Source organism: Carcharodon carcharias, chromosome 26 (genome assembly GCF_017639515.1).
Source record: "Carcharodon carcharias isolate sCarCar2 chromosome 26, sCarCar2.pri, whole genome shotgun sequence".
NCBI classification, from domain to species: Eukaryota; Metazoa; Chordata; class Chondrichthyes; order Lamniformes; family Lamnidae; genus Carcharodon; species Carcharodon carcharias.
In genome coordinates, this window is record NC_054492.1 from 45,527,542 (window position 1) to 45,545,683 (window position 18,142).

The following is an 18,142-nucleotide window of genomic DNA, read 5'->3' on the forward strand; positions in this document are numbered from 1 at the left end:
TTTAATAGAATATCACACACTCTGGTACTGGTGAATATGGAATGAAAATACCTTTATGCGCTATTTTCAGATATTTTACTTCTTCCCAAGTTAGTTTGTTTACAGTATGTTGCAATTTTAAACCAGAACTTTAGGCAGTTTCAATTTCAATTAAATTACTTCACTATGTTCAGTCAACAGAGAAAGCCCTGCTATAGAGCCGCAATGACACTCCTCAGGAATGTGTGCAGGTTGGGGTGCTGCAGGCTGCTCAACATTATCCAGTGAGAGAATGTAGCATTTTCCAACCACTGAATGCTTGGGGTTTTTCTTTGCTTATACTGACTGGCAAGTTAGGACTATTTTAAACTTCTCTCCAAGTTGGGGAGTTGGGAGGCGGTGGGCAGGAAGATTTCTTCTGTTACCTATTTATAGCAAAATGCTAAGTATGATAAAGGACTTATCATGTTATTATGCACAGCAAACAGTGCGAATCTTCTCCCATCCCAATGAAAATGTTAGTGAATCCAGTAAAAAAAACAGTGCAATACAAAACCCTGGCTAGATTCAGGTTATGAAACAAGTGCTCATCTTGCCTTAAAAATGACTAAATGTTGCCATTTTATAATAACCTTTCTTTATATTCCCTTACTTAGAGTGCTGAAGTTTCTCTTCAACCAAAGGAAGAACTGCAGGGATCATATCTGGTGGAAAAAGCTGGCTGGCAACAGTCAGAGCCATGCACACCTCGAGAAGGTTAGTGCTCTGCAGATCCTGAAGTTAGAACAAGAGTTTCCAGAATTAAAGTCAGCAGTAGTGCAAATCTGAGTTTCATATGCAAAAGCTGGATGTTCTCATGTACACAGGCAGACAAGTTGCATTAACATAAGTGCCATAAGAAATAGGAGAAGACCATACGGCCCCTTGAATCTGCTCTGCCATTTAATGAGATCATGGCTGATCTTCCACACATACATAAAAAGTGTTTTATTATTCAACCCACCAATGTACAGAAATTTTCAGCAATATGTTACTTCTAATAGAAACAGTTCATCCAGAGAGCGTGGAAATCCTGGGACAGAAGCAGGCGATTCAGCCCAATGCAACTGCGCAGGCTCTCTGCAAGAACTCAGCTAGACCCACTCTCCCACCCATATTGTTACCCTTAAAGTGACATCTGTTACATATGTTTTAACCCAACAGATTTTGTTCAAGTAACATGGCAAGAGTTAGTGTACTAAGAAAAATTCGTTCCTTATTCATTCAATTTTATTTTAGCTCTCCTGCTCACTGTGAAACCAACATTTTCTTTTAAATAATGCATCCAAAATAAAATTATAAAGCCACTGTTGATGTGGAAGTCAAGAACATCAGTACAAAAGACAAGGCTGAAGCATCTGCAACCATCTTCAGCCAGAAGTGGATAATCCATCTCAGCCACCTCCAGAGGTCCCTAGCATCACAGATGCCAGCCTTTAGCCAATTCAATTCACTCCACGTGACACCAAGAAATGGCTAAAGGCACTGGGTACAGCAAAAGCTGCAGACCATGACAACATCCCAGCTACAGTATTTAAGACTTTGTTCCAGAACTAGCCATAGCCCCAGATAAGCTGTCCCACTACAGCTACAACACTAGCAACTAATCAACAATGTTGAAAATCTCCCAGTTATGTCCTGTTCACAAAATGCAGGACAAATTCAATCCAGCCAATAGACATCCAGTGTTATGGCACTGCCGATAGTAAATGCCGAGCTGGTCAAATCACAAAGAGAAACTCGAAACAACTGCAACAACTTGTTTTTCAATTTATATGTTGAGAGATGCGGGCTTTGAATTCAGTAGTAATAAGACCATTGAGCCTTATAGGTTTTTACAAAACTAGATTAAACATTTATTAGTAAGAGAACTGGTTTTTAAGCACATACATGTCACCTTTCTAGACCCCTCCACTGTTGCTAAATTATCAGACTACTAATCCAAGATCCAAGTACTGAATGAGCAGGAACTTCCTCCAATTAATCATTGGAAAGACTGAAGCCCCTGTTTTCAGTCCCTGCTCCAAACTCCATTCCCTCTCCCCGTCACAGCTCATAGCTGCTGAAACTGTCATTCATGCCTTTGTTGCATCCAGACTTGACTTCCAACACACTCCTGCCGGCTGGTCTTCCACATTCTATACTGTGTGAACCTGAGGTCATCAAAAATTCTGCTGCCCATGTCTTTCTGCATGTCCCAATCCCCTATCACTCCTGTGCTCACTGACCTACATTGGCTCCTGATCCAAGCAACATCTTGACTTTAAACTTCTCATCCTTGTTTTCAAAATCCCTTGGCCTCCCCCCTCCCTACCTCTGTAATCTCCTCCAGCCCCACAACCCTCCAAGGTATCTGTATTCATCTAATTCCGGCCTCTTGTGCATTGTAATTGCTCTACCATTGGTGGCCACGTCTTCAACAGCCTAGGCCCTAGAGCTCTGGAATTCCTTCCCTGCACTGCTCCACCTCACTTTCCACTTCTAAGACATTCCTTAAAAATGACCAAGCTTTTGGTCATTTGACCTAATTCTCCTTATGTAGCTTGGTGTCATATTTTGTTTAATAATGTCCCTGTGAAGTGCCTTGCAACGCTTTATTACATAAGAGGTGTTAAATAAATCTAAAATGCTGTTTTTATAGCGTTTTTAACATAGGCAAAGCAAGTCAATGCACTGCACATAAGTATAATCAGACAGTAATTGACACCAATCCAAAGGAGGTTTGGGGGTTGTTGAGTTGTTGAATAGAACCTGGGATAGGTTTTAAACTCGATTTTGACAGGATATAAACAAGCAGATGTACCAAAATGTTGTTTTGTCACTTATGAAATACTGCGCAGGCAACATGAAAGTGAACAAAAGCAGCACCATTCCAAATGCCAATAAGTACTGCTGTAAAGCAAATGTTCATCACTGCTTTGACACACAAGGCACATTATTCCTGCATTAATATTCCAGACATATAATGAACCAGTGTTTAACGTATGAATAAAAAAGGTTTAAAAGAATTTCAAATTATTTTGCCTGTACACATACATCAGCTTGATATATTCACATACTCCAAATCTGATAATTTATTCTGAATATCACTTTTGTAATACATAAAATTTAACCATTTACAATGATGCTAGGCATTAATTACTCAACTTTCAATTGTTGAAGCTATATTTTATGAACCACATTTAAGTTTGCCAACTAATTAACTTATTAACAGCTACTGTTTGGCCAAATGCACTGTCTACAGAGCACTTCCAAATAACACGTTACAAACCTAATTCTCTATCACAAAATGCTGCGCTCAACCATTTTCTGTCATCGACAATCAGTCTTTCTGTGCGGGATCAAAGCAGATTTGTGAGGTATCTTGATTAGTTCATGGTAGCCGCCCTGTAAAATCACTAATCTTAAACTCTGGATGGTAAAGAATTTTTTGAAACTTAGCCTGTAAAAGACCGATGTCATTTCGGTCATCGATTATACATTTCTCCAGATCTTCATGAGATATAAAGGAGGAGGGGTGACTGGTAACTGAATCAATATTTCCCTTTAACACAGAGTTAAAATTACCCCTAAATTTTGTAATCATTAATGCTTGCAATGAATGTAGGGTCTCATTTGGGTCAAAAGATTACAGTTGCTGTCCATGTGAATGAGATTTAAGAGCCTTTTAAAAAATTTTATATTTGATTTCTCTCCCCTGGCAACTTTGCAAACTCCCCACTCAGGAGGATGGCCACTCCTAGATCCCTGCCACTCTAATCAATTGCTAAGAGGACCAAGAAGGCAATGCGTATGGGCAAGAGGCAATATGCACTCGCTTTCTTTAAACATTTCCTTCCTGGGATAGTCTTGGGAAGACCCTCACCTGCATTCAGTGCCACCCTGACGATCTGGATAGGAGTAATAGCTTAACATGAGAAACACACAGGTGGACACACAGCCTTTCACTGAGGCACAACAGGTCGGTGCATTAATGCCCTTCCTTCCAACACCCTCAAGATTGATTTTCTTTAAGTCAGCTAATGACAAACCTACAAAAATACAATTTTCTTTAAAATAAAAAAAATCCTAATTGTCAAGTAAAATTCTTAGCTGCTATTAAACTAATTGGGACCAGTAGGTAACAACTGTAGAGATGATATTCAAAGTACATTCAATTGAATGTTTTTTTTTAAATTGAATTTCAAGGGGGATGGATTTCTTCTGTGTTATATTTAACAAAATAGCAAACATGATAATAATTTTAGAACACACTGCTCACAGGGGAGATTTTCTCCCAATGCCCATGTGATGCCGTGTTGAGCATTACAAATAGACTACCAGTATGGCACAGAATGAAATACTTTTTTTAAAAAAAAAACACGTCATCATATTAAAACAGCAAATATAAAAAAAAGATTCATCATTTCTTCAAAGTACAATTACTTAATTAAAACTGATAAAACTTGGCACATTTTTTCTTGCAGAATTAGTAACAATCTTCTCCTTACAAACTTCCCTCGTTTTTCCTCAAATTTCTCAGATTTGGAAGTTCGATACCACTACAACTTACCACTACACACTCATTACCAAATATTGAAGACACCAGGCTACTCGTGATTTTCACACACAGTCCAACTCCTTTACAGGAAGAACAGGCAAAAAGCCCTCTGTGCTGCGAGATCACCTGATGGACACTTTTACTTTGAATAAAGTGCTAAACTCCTACTTTTCCTAAATTGGATTTGTGTGAAAAAAAAGCAGACTGCAGTGTATATAAGCAGATGGTTGTACAACACTGTAATCACAGCATTTTATTTTTACAGGTGCTGAATTTGTTTTCTCAATTGAAGTGTTGGAGAAATAATCCAATAGATTTTGGTAATGTTTAAAAACTGAGCACAGATTCCAGATTTAGAACAACCGAAAAGCACAGTATTTTGGCATCTTTGGCTGATCACAAAGGAATTTAGATATATGTTGGTTTAAAGCTAGAGCTCATTCGTCTCAAAACATTATCCATTAAATGATTTCCTCTGGCATCCAGACTAAGAAAACAAAGCTATAATTACAACACCAGATAGCCCACCCGTTCAAGTTCATTGCAACAAGCAAGGCTCAATGAACTTGATGAACCGTTTCTTGGAACAGAGAATTAAACAGGATTGCTAGCAACAAATGTAACAGAACTAAGTGGTTTGTTCCTGATTATTATCAGAAAAGAAAAAATTTGCAGGGCAACGGGAAAAAGGCAGTGGGGTGACATCAGGTGAATTGATCCAGCACAAACATTGTGGGCTAAATGGCCTCCTTCTGTGCTGTAACCATCCTATAATTTTTTTTACACTTTAGTTTGATATACTAGTATTTTTGCCACTAACAAATAGATGGTAAGAGTTAACATGACTCATCTTCACTTCTCGAAAGATTATCGACCTGAATCCTTAACTCTGTTTCTTTCTCCACAGATGGTGGCAGGCTCTAGTATTTCCAGCATTATCTGCCTTTATTTCATCTTCACTTCTGTTGCGTTCTAACCATTGACGTATCATATCATCAAAGATTTAAATGCTAATTGAGTGCATTGTTTGAAATGATCCAGTATTTATTTCATGAAGAGATATTAATATCTATGTTATTGGAAATTATTCTTAAATTGGAATTATAATAGGGTGTGTGTCTGTGTGTGGGTTAATAGGATTAAAGCCAGCTAGTCTGGGTGCTTTGATGTATGGTAGTTTGCGATGTTAATTAGATAAACGTAAGGAGGAGAAGGTGAAGTGTAAATTTGCATTTGTTGAATAAACCATTCAAAGGAATGGGTGAAATCTTGCACCTAGCTGGAAGATGCCAAGTATGACTATATTACTGATAAAATTAGTGGGATGAAAATGTTATTGTTGGAAGATGTAACATTAAAAGCCTAGGACATAATGGAAAATTTACATTCAAAGGAAAAGCTGGGTATAAACAGAAAGGAGTTTGTGTGTAGGTCAGAGGCATTTAAGGTCTAAACAGCCTGTAAGCCTACAACTGTGTCTGCAAAGGAACCAAATTGCAAGGAACCTCATTTTGAATTTGTAAGGTCAAATGTGCTTTGCCTAGTATCTGTTTAAAGTCAATGGATTACTGTTGCTTTGGTGAAGATTTACCTGAGTGATTAATTTGGGGATTTATTTAAAAGTTATTGCGGTAGTAATTTGTAGATATGTGTATGTTTTTAGTTTGTTGTTAAATTAATAATTTAGTTTTATATAAAAAAACCTTTGAGGCTCGATGGTCTTATTCCTGAATTCAAAGCTGCATCTCAAACATACCAATTTAAAATATAGGTTGTGACAGTTGTTCAAGTTTCCCTCTGAGATTTAAACAACTCAGCCTTTACAAACAGTGTCATAACAATATTTGTTCATGGGATGTGGGCGTCGATGTCTTGGTCAGCATTTATTGCCCATCCCTAATTGCCCTTGAGAAGGTGGTGGTGAGCCACCCTCTTGAACAACTGCAGTCCATGTGGTATAGGAACACCCACAGTGCTGTTAGTAAGGGAGCTCCAGGATTTTGCTCCAGCGACACTGGAGGAATGGTGACATAGTTCTAAGACAGGAGGGCGTGTGGCTTGGAGGGGAATTTGCTGGTGGTGCTGTCCCCATGCATCTATTGCCCTTGTGTCCTTCTAGATGGTAATAGTCACGGATTTGGAAGGCCCTGTCGAAGGAGACTTGCTGAGTTGCTGCAATGCATCTTGTGGATAGTACACACTGCTGCCACCATGCATTGATGATGGAGGGTGGATTCTTAAGTGGTGGAAGGATCAAGCGGGCTGCTTTGTCCTGCATGATGTCAAGCTTCACTCATCCAGGCCCAAAAACACTCGAGAAGTTCAACACCATCCTGGACAAAGCAATGGGCTGATTGGGACCCCATCCACCACCTTCAACATTCGCTCCTTCCACTACCAACACAGAGTGGCAGCACCTTGGCGTGGTAATGCAGGAACATTTACTTCTCATTCTTTTAAGTTATTTCTCTCTGCCTTATTAGCCTCCGTTTTTAAAAAAGGAAAAAAAGGCACGTTTTTGCTGAAGTTTCCCTCATCTTTATTTCTGCTCAATGCTGATACTTGTGGAGCTGCTGAGTTATTGCGAGTCAGCTGCAATGATTCACTCATAAACATGAGAAGTGAGTTACAATTCAAGTAGTCTTAGAACTGGCACAGAATAATTATAACTAATACCTGATGCTATGATTTGGGATTTTCAACAAAAGTGAATAAAACTGTGGAAAGTCACCCGAAAACACCAGTTAAAAAAAAAAAAAATCACAGGATCCTTACAATAAAAACATTTTATGACTTATTCAATTCCCATAAACCAGGAGCTCTGCCAACTCAGTATGGGTCAGAAATTAAGATAGAGGAAACCTGAGGCAAAAGGTGACAATTTTTGTTTTAGGATAAGGGTTCATAGGGCTGAGAAAAATAAATTACAAAAATGGAACATAAATGGATCTGCATTACTGCAAAATTCAAAAACTGCAACAAACTTTATTAGTATTTAAATCTTTGTTGATAATGTTTATAGAGTACAAAACGAAGGGGGGGGCAAAGTTTGCAGATTAACCAGCATTGATTCAAGACAGCATTTTCTGTGAAATAGCTAGGATTGATTATAAATTCAACATACTACCATTCCCTACCTTTAAAACAGTGTTCACAAGCAGAAGCAGCAGCTCATGGCTTTCATTTAGAAACAGAGAAACAGCCAAGTAGCCTAACAAAGAAACAAAAAAGTAAACATGAATATGCTAAAATAGTTCCAGTGTAATTCCCACCCTTATTCCCATTGCAGAATTTCAGGATAGCAGGGCAGATATTTCAGTGAAACCTTCAATTCTACTCCTTGACAGTCTGGAAATTGTTTGGAAACACAAGTTGTCCAGAAATTCCTTTGAGCAGACCCAAGAATCATTAGCATCATTTCAGTACAGTATTTTGGGAGCGGAAATATAGAAGATACAATATTTGCATCAGTAAAACAAGTTTAATATCATTTTTAAACTTTAACCTCTGTTTTATATTTCAAGTAAATATTTATATTGGTGGTGTTTTCTGGTTCACATATTTTTGGTTAGGCATTCTAAAATCATTTTATAATTCAGAAAATTCCAAAATCCAGAAATGACTTGGTCCCAAGCATTTCAGATTATAGTTCCCTGCAAGAAGGTAGAGTAATCTTTGGAGTATGTTATTTATAGTACAATGCCCAGGTAACCATTCACAAATTCTGAGTGGTTAGTACCGAATACTGTCTGAGAGTGAGGTGGAAGCAAATTCAATCTTGTCTTTTAAGAGAGAATTAGACACTTATCCGAAGATTTAAAAAATTGCAGGGCTACAGGGAAAAGACAGGGCAGTGGGACTAGGTGAATTGCTTTTGCAGGGAGCCAGCACAGACATGATGGGCCAAATGGCTTCCTTCTGTACTGTAACCATTCTATGATTCTTACCGCATTACCTAGAGAACAGTGGCTTCATATTATTTCATCATGGAGAGAGATTACAACTGAATTCAACCAGTCTTTGCTGGGCATCTACATGTGCACCTTAACAGAGGTTATTAAATCACAAACAGCAGTAATTCTGTTCCATTTCCCTATCCAGAAAATACTGCAGCTAATTGTACAATTCTCTCAACATGACTAGATCAACAGACCACAGACCAGTAATTAGGCTTAAATACCTAGGCTACGCCACCAGGAGAGCTAAATATATTATTTACAGTTAAAACGTTATCTACTTAATCAATGCTCTTGAGGAGGGAACATACCAACTCTTTTTTCCATCAGACTACCCTGTTGAGCTAGTTTGATAGCATGAATGTATCCAAAGGAGGCCTCGTACCCCAGCATTTCACAGTAGATTAGACGCACCAAACATTCACGCATCTGCTTCTGTAATAGGAACAGAGAAAAGGTTTATTTTCCTCCTCCAAAATATGTCTCCTTGTCACGAATCGGTTCTACTGACAATATTCACTAACTGGTCCATCACAAGTAATCATTATTCACAAGTGAACTTTGGCAGTAAGTGCGGGTAAGCCATTCACCTGCAGGGACATTGCACCAAGCTTGCTCCAGTCTTCAAACGACGTCCACTCTGTGTCACGATAGTATAACGAATCTCATAATACTGTTATGCCCCAGCTATGCCTGTCTCTTTATGGGGTATTTGGAACATTCCTTGTTCCAATCCTACTCCGGCCCCCTTCCACAACTCTTTCTCCAGTACATCAATGATTACTTCGGTGCTGCTTCGTGCTCTCGTCGGGACTTGGAAAAATTTATTAACTTTGCTTCCAATCTCCACCCCTCCATCATTTTCACGTGGTCCATCTCTGACACTTCCCTTCCCTTCCTTGACCTCGCTGTCTCAATCTCTGGTGATAGACTGGCCACCAATATCCATTACAAGCCTACCGACTCCCACAGCTACCTTGACTACAGCTCCTCACACCCCGCTTCTTGTAAGGACTCCATCCCATTCTCTCAGTTCCTTCGCCTCCGTCGCATCTGTTCCGATGATGCTACCTTCAAAAACAGTTCCTCTGACATGTCCTCCTTCTTCCTTAACCGAGGTTTTCCACCCACGGTCGTTGACAGGGCCCTCAACCGTGTCCAGCCCATCTCCCATGCATCTGCCCTCACGCCTTCTCCTCCCTCCCAGAGACATGATAGGGTCCCCCTTGTCCTCACTTATCACCCCACCAGCCTCCGCATTCAAAGGATCATCCTCCGCCATTTCCGCCAACTCCAGCATGATGCCACTACCAAACATCTTCTCTTCACCCCCACTGTCGGCATTCCATAGGGATCGTTCCCTCTGGGACACCCTGGTCCACTCCTCCATCACCCCCTACTCCCCAACCCCCACCTATGGCACCACCCCATGCCCACGCAAAAGATGTAACAACTGCCCCTTCACTTCCTCTCTCCTCACCGTCCAAGGGCCCAAACACTCCTTTCAAGTGAAGCAACATTTCACTTGCATTTCCCCCAACTTAGTCTACTGCATTCGTTGCTCCCAATGTGGTCTCCTCTACATTGGAGAGACCAAACGTAAACTGGGCGACCGCTTTGCAGAACACCTGCAGTCTGTCCGCAAGAATGACCCAAACCTCCCTGTCGCTTGCCATTTCAACACTCCACCCTGCTCTCTTGCCCACATGTCTGTCCTTGGCTTGCTGCATTGTTCCAGTGAAGCCCAACGCAAACGAGGGGAACAGCACCTCATCTTCCGGACTGAATATTGAATTCAACAACTTTAGGTCTTGAGCTCCCTCCTCCATCCCCACTCCCTTTCTGTTTCTTCCCCCTTCCTTTTGTTTTTTTCCAATAAATTATATAGATTTTTCTTTTTCCCACCTATTTCCATTATTTTTAAATATTTTTAAATCTTTTATGCTCCCCCCACCCCCACTAGAGCTATATCTTGAGTGCCCTACCATCCATTCTTAATTAGCACATTCGTTTAGATAATATCACCAACTTCGACACCTGTGTTCTTTTGTTCTGTTGTCTGTGACATCTTTTGATGATCTGCTTCTATCACTGCTTTTGCCTACAACCACACCACCCCCTCCACTTCTCTCCCCGCCCCCCCCCCCCCCCACTTCCTTCCTTCCCCACCCCACCACCACCACCACCTTAAATTTCACCCCTTCCTGGGATTCACCTAGTTCTGTCGAAGGGTCATGAGGACTCGAAACGTCAACTCTTTTCTTCTCCGCCGATGCTGCCAGACTTGCTGAGTTTTTCCAGGTAATTCTGTTTTTGTTCTCATAATACTGTTGTTATTTATTGTAAAAGTAGGTTAAACTGGGGTTTGGATAGTTTTTGGGTGAGAGAGGGATTTAATTGAGTTGGAGACAGCCAGTCTGGAGGCTTCAACTCATCAAAAGAAGCTAGGTTTGAAATGCTAAAAAAGTAAACATGGCTGGAGTTTTAGAATGTGAGATGAGGAGAATTTGCATTTACATTTTTAGATAAATCAGGGTAGTATAAATTTCAAAGAGATAGTAGGATGTTACACCCAGCCAGGGAAGCTAGGCCAAACAATGTGTTTATTTTTCCTGAAGGTTACTGACAATATTAGCACCATGAATAGATTTATATTATGAGAAAAGTAAAGTTCCAAAGACATATGGGAACAATGGAATTTGCATTAAAAGGGAGAAACATATATAAAGGAGAAGGGAGGAGAGGATGTGTGTCAGAGAGAAAAGCATTGCAAGATCTACCAGAAGCGTGAAAAGCCTCCAGTAGTTGTGCATTAAGCTGCTGTGCACAGAGACCAAAGCTGGGAAAAGCCATTTTCAATTCTACTGCCCAGGGTATTGTGTTAACTGGCTGGAATCTATTTAGGATCTATAAATCTTTTAAAAAGAGACATCAGATGCTGAGGAAAGTTCTGATGAAGTAAAAAACCATTAATCTGAAATCCAGTGGGAGATGCTTAAATTTGTGCAAGCTCTTCCGAAGTTAGAGGAAAGAAATGTGGAGGCATTCTTTATTTCATTTAAGATAGCTAAACGGATGAAATGGCCACAAGAAAACTGAACATTGTTGTTACAATCTAGGTTCATGGGTAGAGCACAAGGTTTATGCTTCACTGTCAGTAGAAATGTCAGTGGACTATGATGTGGTAAAAAAAGGCTATTTTGAGGGTACATGAGTTGGTTCCTGAGGCATACAGGCAGAAATTTAGGAATATAAAAAAACAGCTTGGGAAAACTTGTATTGAGTTTGAGAGAGTAAAACAAAGTAATTTTGACTGATGGATAGGGCCATTAAAGATAGAGACAACATATGCAACTCTTAGAGAAACAATTCTTTTGGAAGAGTTTAACGATTCATTTCCTTCTGTAATGAGAACTCATATGGAGGAACAGAGTGTTAAAATGGTAAGACAAGCAGCAGAAATAGTTGATGATTATGAGATAGTTCATAGATCTAAACCCTTTTTTCATCACCCTTTTAAAACGGAGAAGGATAGAGATTGGGAAGGAGAAAGGAAGGCTACATGTCAAGGAAGAGGAGTAGGTGGAAATTACCAGGAAATTTTTCACAGACTGAAAAGGAAGGTGCTGAGGGCAGAAGTGACACTTGAAAATTGAGGTGCTTGCATGGTAATGAAAGTTGGGCACACAAAGTCAGTGTGTTGGAAATTACAGCGGAAATCTGTTGGAATTATTGGGTGCAAAAAAGTTCTGGAAGAAAAGTACTAAGGGTTCGGAGGTTCTGGCACAGGAAAAGCCAGTGGTTTGTGTACAGGTAAAACAGGAAGAATCATTGATAAGTTAAGATGTGGGAATGTGTTCACAATTTACCCAAGGGAGTTCTGAGGAGCAGGTTGCAGGTTGTTTAAAGATTTTATTTGTGAAGGGAAAGACTTTCCATGTGTTCAGGAGGGAGTACGTAAATATATTAATATTTTTAAGAGATATAGGGGCTAGTCAATCCTTAATGTTGTGGGATAGTGATATTTGTTGTTCAGGGGGAGTATTTCAGGAACAGGTGATAATAAGTGGGGTTCATGAAGATGCTAAACCTATTCCCTTGTGGAAGGTAAATTTAAAGAGTAACTAGAAAACAGGTGAGGTGATTGTTGGAGTAGTGAAAAAAATTGCCCATTGCAGGGGCTCAATTTATTTTAGATAATAGCTGGATCACAGGTATGGGTGATGCCTAAGGTAGTTGAGCAGCCTGTAGAGGTGTTTTCAACAGAAGTGTTGCAGAAAGAGCATCCTGGTTTGTTTCCAGATTGTGTGGAAACAAAATCACAAGCTCACAGGTTGACACAGGAAAGAGAGGGAGTTAAAAGGCAGGGGAAGTGTTGAAATTCAATTAGCTGCCACAGTCTTTAATAAGGTTGTTCAGGAAGAAAGAATGGAGGATAATGCTGTTGAGGTATCTAGCTCAAGGCAGTTGGAAGAGTTATAGAAAAAGGATCCAGAAATAAAACAGTTATATCAGACAGCTTACTCAGAAACAGAGGCAGAATATATTCCAGAATGTTACGAGTGATGTGTTAATGAGAAAGTGGTGGCGGTTACAAGTTTCAAGTTTCAGCAGATGAAAGCTGGAGGGAAGTCTATCAGATTGTTATGCCATTTGGATATAGAAATGAGATGCTGAGAATAGTTCAATTTTGTAGGGGGGGGGGGGAACAGGTGAAAATACAAAAACATTTTTATTGGCCTGGATTGCAGAGTGATGTAGTCAAATTCTGTAGAACATGTCACACATGTTCAGGTGATAGGAAAACCACAAGCAATGATTAAGCCAACACCTTTAATTCCAATTCCAGCATTTGAAGAACCTTTCACAAGGGATATGATTGATTTTGTAGGACCTCTATTTAAGACTAAAAGGGGAAATCAGTACTTACTGACAATAATGGCTGTGTCTACAAGGTTTCATGAAACGATGTCTTTGAGAAATATTACAATTTACAAAGAGAATTGTGGAAGAGTTGACTAATTTTTTTTTTACAAGATATGGTTTACCAAAAGAAAGAGTCAGATCAGGGTTCAAATTTCATGTCACAGCTGTTTAAGAAAGTAATGAACAGTTTGGGGATAAAACAGTTTAAGGCAACAACTTACCATCCTGAACCACAAGGGGCTTTGGCAAGATGGCATCAAATTTTAAATCTATGATGAGGGAGTATCGACAGGACTATCCACAGGATTGGGAAAGGGGAATTCCATTCTTATTATTTGCTAATGCATCGACTGGATTTAGTCCTTCCAAATTAGTCTATAGTCATGAGGTAACGGGACCACTGAAATTGATTCATGAGAAATTGGTGGGTCAAAATTCAGAAACTACTCTCCTGGATAATGTATCAAACTTCAGAGTATGAGAGTTAGCTAGGGAACATTTAAAGATATCATAGCAAGTAATGAAAGTGCAGGCAGATAGGGGAGCTACAGCTCGTAGTCTTGTTGCTGGGGAAAAAGTGTAAGCTCTGTTACTAGTACTGGGTGACTCGTTAAATGCAAGGTTTAGCGGACCTTACAGGATTGAAAAGAAACTGAGTGAAGTGAATTATTTAATAAATACCCCAGATAAAAGGGAGAAGCAGAGGGTGTGCCATGTGAATATACTTAAAAAGTGCTTTAACATGGAAAAGGACCAAAAGGAGGTATTAGTGGTGGTAAATAAGGAGAAAGAGGTATAAATGTAAGATTCTGAAATTGATTTTCCTCTAATTAAATTGGATAATGAGGGGGTGCTTGAAAATTTACATGTAATATTGAGATACCTCCCAGACAAGTGTCAAAGTGATTTGGAGAAGCTATTGCAATCACACAAAGCTATTTGTGGGAACAAGCTGGGGAGGATAAATTTAGCTACACATGATGTCAGTGTAGAAGTTTCATCTTCAATAAGGCAACATCCTTATGGATTAAATCCAGCAAAGGTAGCACAAGTACATAAAGAAATTGAATTCATGCTTCAAAATGACATCCTTGAGTCTAGTTGCAGTAACTGAAGTTCGCCCATTGTGCTGGTACTGAAACAGGATGGAACACAAAAGAAAAACAGAATTACCTGGAAAAACTCAGCAGGTCTGGCAGCATCGGCGGAGAAGAAAAGAGTTGACGTTTCGAGTCCTCATGACCCTTCGACAGAACTTGAGTTCGAGTCCAAGAAAGAGTTGAAATATAAGCTGCTGCCAGACCTGCTGAGTTTTTCCAGGTAATTCTGTTTTTGTTTTGGATTTCCAGCATCCGCACTTTTTTTGTTTTTATCTTTTGGAACACAAAAGACTGTGTGTGGACTATCTAAAGGTGAATAAAGTAACAAAAGCAGATTCATATCCTATACCACGGTTGGAAGATTGTATTGAGAAAGTGGACCAATCAAAGTTTATCACTAAGATTCACTTGCTGAGAGGATATTGGCAAATATCATTATTGGAGAGAGGAAAGGAAATACAGTCCATCTGGTGTCACAAAAGCCAATATCAGTTTAAAGTCATGCTATTTGGCATGAAAAATGCACCTGTAACATTTCAAACTGACAAAGTAATTGCAGAACAAAAACAGAATTACCTGGAAAAACTCAGCAGGTCTGGCAGCATCGGCGGAGAAGAAAAGAGTTGACGTTTCGAGTCCTCATGACCCTTCGACAGAACTTGAGTTCGAGTCCAAGAAAGAGTTGAAATATAAGCTGGTTTAAGGTGTGTGTGTGGGGGGGCGGAGAGATAGAGAGACAAAGAGGTGGAGGGGGTTGGTGTGGTTGTAGGGACAAACAAGCAGTGATAGAAGCAGATCATCAAAAGATGTCAACGACAATAGTACAATAGAACACATAGGTGTTAAAGTTAAAGTTGGTGATATTATCTAAACGAATGTGCTAATTAAGAATGGATGGTAGGGCACTCAAGGTATAGCTCTAGTGGGGTTTTTTTTTATATAATGGAAATAGGTGGGAAAAGGAAAATCTTCATAATTTATTGGAAAAAAAAGGAAGGGGGAAACAGAAAGGGGGTGGGGATGGGGGAGGGAGCTCACGACCTAAAGTTGTTGAATTCAATATTCAGTCCGGAAGGCTGTAAAGTCCCTAGTCGGAAGATGAGGTGTTGTTCCTCCAGTTTACATTGGGCTTCACTGGAACAATGCAGCAAGCCAAGGACAGACATGTGGGCAAGAGAGCAGGGTGGAGTGTTAAAATGGCAAGCGACAGGGAGGTTTGGGTCATTCTTGCGGACAGACCGCAGGTGTTCTGCAAAGCGGTCGCCCAGTTTACGTTTGGTCTCTCCAATGTAGAGGAGACCACATTGGGAGCAACGAATGCAATAGACTAAGTTGGGGGAAATGCAAGTGAAATGCTGCTTCACTTGAAAGGAGTGTTTGGGTCCTTGGACGGTGAGGAGAGAGGAAGTGAAGGGGCAGGTGTTGCATCTTTTGCGTGGGCATGGGGTGGTGCCATAGGAGGGGGTTGAGGAGTAATTGCAGGACTGAACAATCGCGCTGTTTAAATTGACAACTTGGTAGTCTTCAGCCAAACATGCGAGGAGCATTTATAACATTTGGAAGAATTATTTAGTCAACTACAAGGAGCTAATTTGGTGATGAACTTGGCTAAAAGTGAATTTGCAAAAGCACAAGTTACACATCTAGACCATATCATTGGATATGGTAAGGTGGCTCCATAAGATGTGAAAGTCGAAGCTATCGTGGATTTCCCCGTGCCTACAACAGAACAAGAAGTTTTGAGATTTCTGGGGAAAAGTGGGAAATTTGTACCAAATTTTTAACAGTGTGGTTGCTCCATTGTCTGTACTAGTGAAAAAAACAAGAAGGTTCAATGGACGCAGGAGTGTCAGAAAGCATTTGACAGTTTAAAAACTGTATTGCTTACGACACCAGTTTTGGCAGTACCCAACTGTGCCAAGCAATTTAAGTTGGCCATAGACGAAAGCGATAGAGGCATTGGGGCCGCACTGTTGCAAGAATAAGAAACTGGAATTGAGAAACGATAGGTATTTTTCAGGGAAGTGAAACATGGGCAAGGAAACCTCCTGCTGATTACCACATACCGACCCCCCTCAATTGATGAATCAGTGTTCCTTCATGTTGAACATCACTTGGAGGAAGCACTGAGGGTGAAATGGGCACAGAATGTACTCTGGGTGTGGGGCTTCAATGTCTATCACCAAGAGTGGCTCGGTAGCACCATTACTGATCAAGCTGGCTGAGTCTTAAAGGACATAGCTGCTAGACTGGGTCTGTGGCAGGTGGTGAGGGAACCAACAAAAGGGAAAAGCATACTTGACCTCATCCTCACCAACCTGCCTGCCGCAGATGCATCTGTTCATGACAGTATCAGTAGGAGTGACCACCACACAGTCAGTCAGTCATTGCGGAGACGAAGTCCTGCCTTCACACTGAGAGTACCCTCCATCGTGTTGTGTGGCATTACCACCATGCTAAATAGGATAGATTTTGAACAGATCTAGCAACTCAAGACTGGACATCCATGAGGCGCTGTGGGCCATCAGCAGCAGCAGAATTGCACTCAAACACAATCTGTCACCTCATGGCGTGGCATATCCCCCACTCTACCATCACCATCAAGCCTGATGCAATGAAGAGCGCAGGAGGACATGCCAGGAGGAGCACCAGGCATACCTAAAAATGAGATATCAACCTGGTGAAGCTAGAACACAGGACTGCTTGCGTGCTAAATAACATAAGCAGCAAGTGATAGACAGGGCTAAGCGATCCCATTACCAACGGATCAGATCTAAGCTCTGCAGTGTTGCCACGTCCTGTCGTGAATGGTGGTGGACAATTAAACAACTCACTGGAACAAGAGGCTCTACAAATATCCCCATCCTCAATGACGGAGGAGCTCAGCACACCAGTGCAAAAGGTAAGGCTGAAGCATTCATAACAATCTTCAGCCAGAAGTGCCAAATGTATGATCCATCTCGGCTTCCTCCAGAGGTCCCCAGCATCACAGATGCCAGTCTTCAGCCAATTCGATTCACTCCGCGTAATGTCAAGAAACATTTGAAGGCACTGGATACTGCAACGGCTATGGACCCTGACAATATTCTGGCCATAGTACTGAAGACTTGTGCTCCAGAACCTGCCGTACCTGCTGTTCCAATACAGCTACAAGACTGGCATCTACCCGGCTATGTGGAAAATTGCCCAGGTATATCCTATACACAAGAAGGACAAATCCAACTCGGCCAATTACCACCCCATCAGTCTACTCTCCATCAACAGTGCTATCAAGCGGCACTTGCTTACTGCTCACTGATGCCCAGTTTGGGTTCTGCCAGGGCCACTCAGCTCCTGACCTCATTACAGCCTTGGCTCAAACATGGACAAAAGAGCTGAACTCCCAAGTTGAGGTGAGATTGACTGCCCTTGACATCAAGGCAGCATTTGACCAAGTGTGGCATCAAGGAGCCCTAGCAAAACTGGAGTCAATGGGAATCAGGGGGAAAACTCTCCGCTGGTTGGAGTCATACCCAGCACAAAGTAAGATGTTATGGTTGTTGGAGGTCAGTCATCTCGGCTCCAGGACATCACTGCAGAAGTTCCTCAGGATACTATCCTAG

General features: G+C 40.8%; 1 protein-coding gene across 3 annotated transcripts in view; it reads right to left on the minus strand.

Annotated features, from left to right (window-relative positions):
- Window positions 1-18,142, minus strand: part of ap4e1 (adaptor related protein complex 4 subunit epsilon 1) — a 60,710-nt gene that overhangs the window by 35,398 nt on the left and 7,170 nt on the right. For 2 of the 3 annotated variants that reach the window (XM_041175255.1, XM_041175256.1), the window contains exons 3-5: window positions 8,826-8,949; window positions 7,696-7,769; window positions 632-753 (exon numbers count right to left, since the gene is read on the minus strand). In XM_041175255.1, coding sequence (XP_041031189.1) covers window positions 632-753; window positions 7,696-7,769; window positions 8,826-8,949 — 320 coding nt within the window. The remainder of the gene's footprint in view (window positions 1-631; window positions 754-7,695; window positions 7,770-8,825; window positions 8,950-18,142) is intronic. The other variant, XM_041175257.1, reaches the window with a different exon arrangement.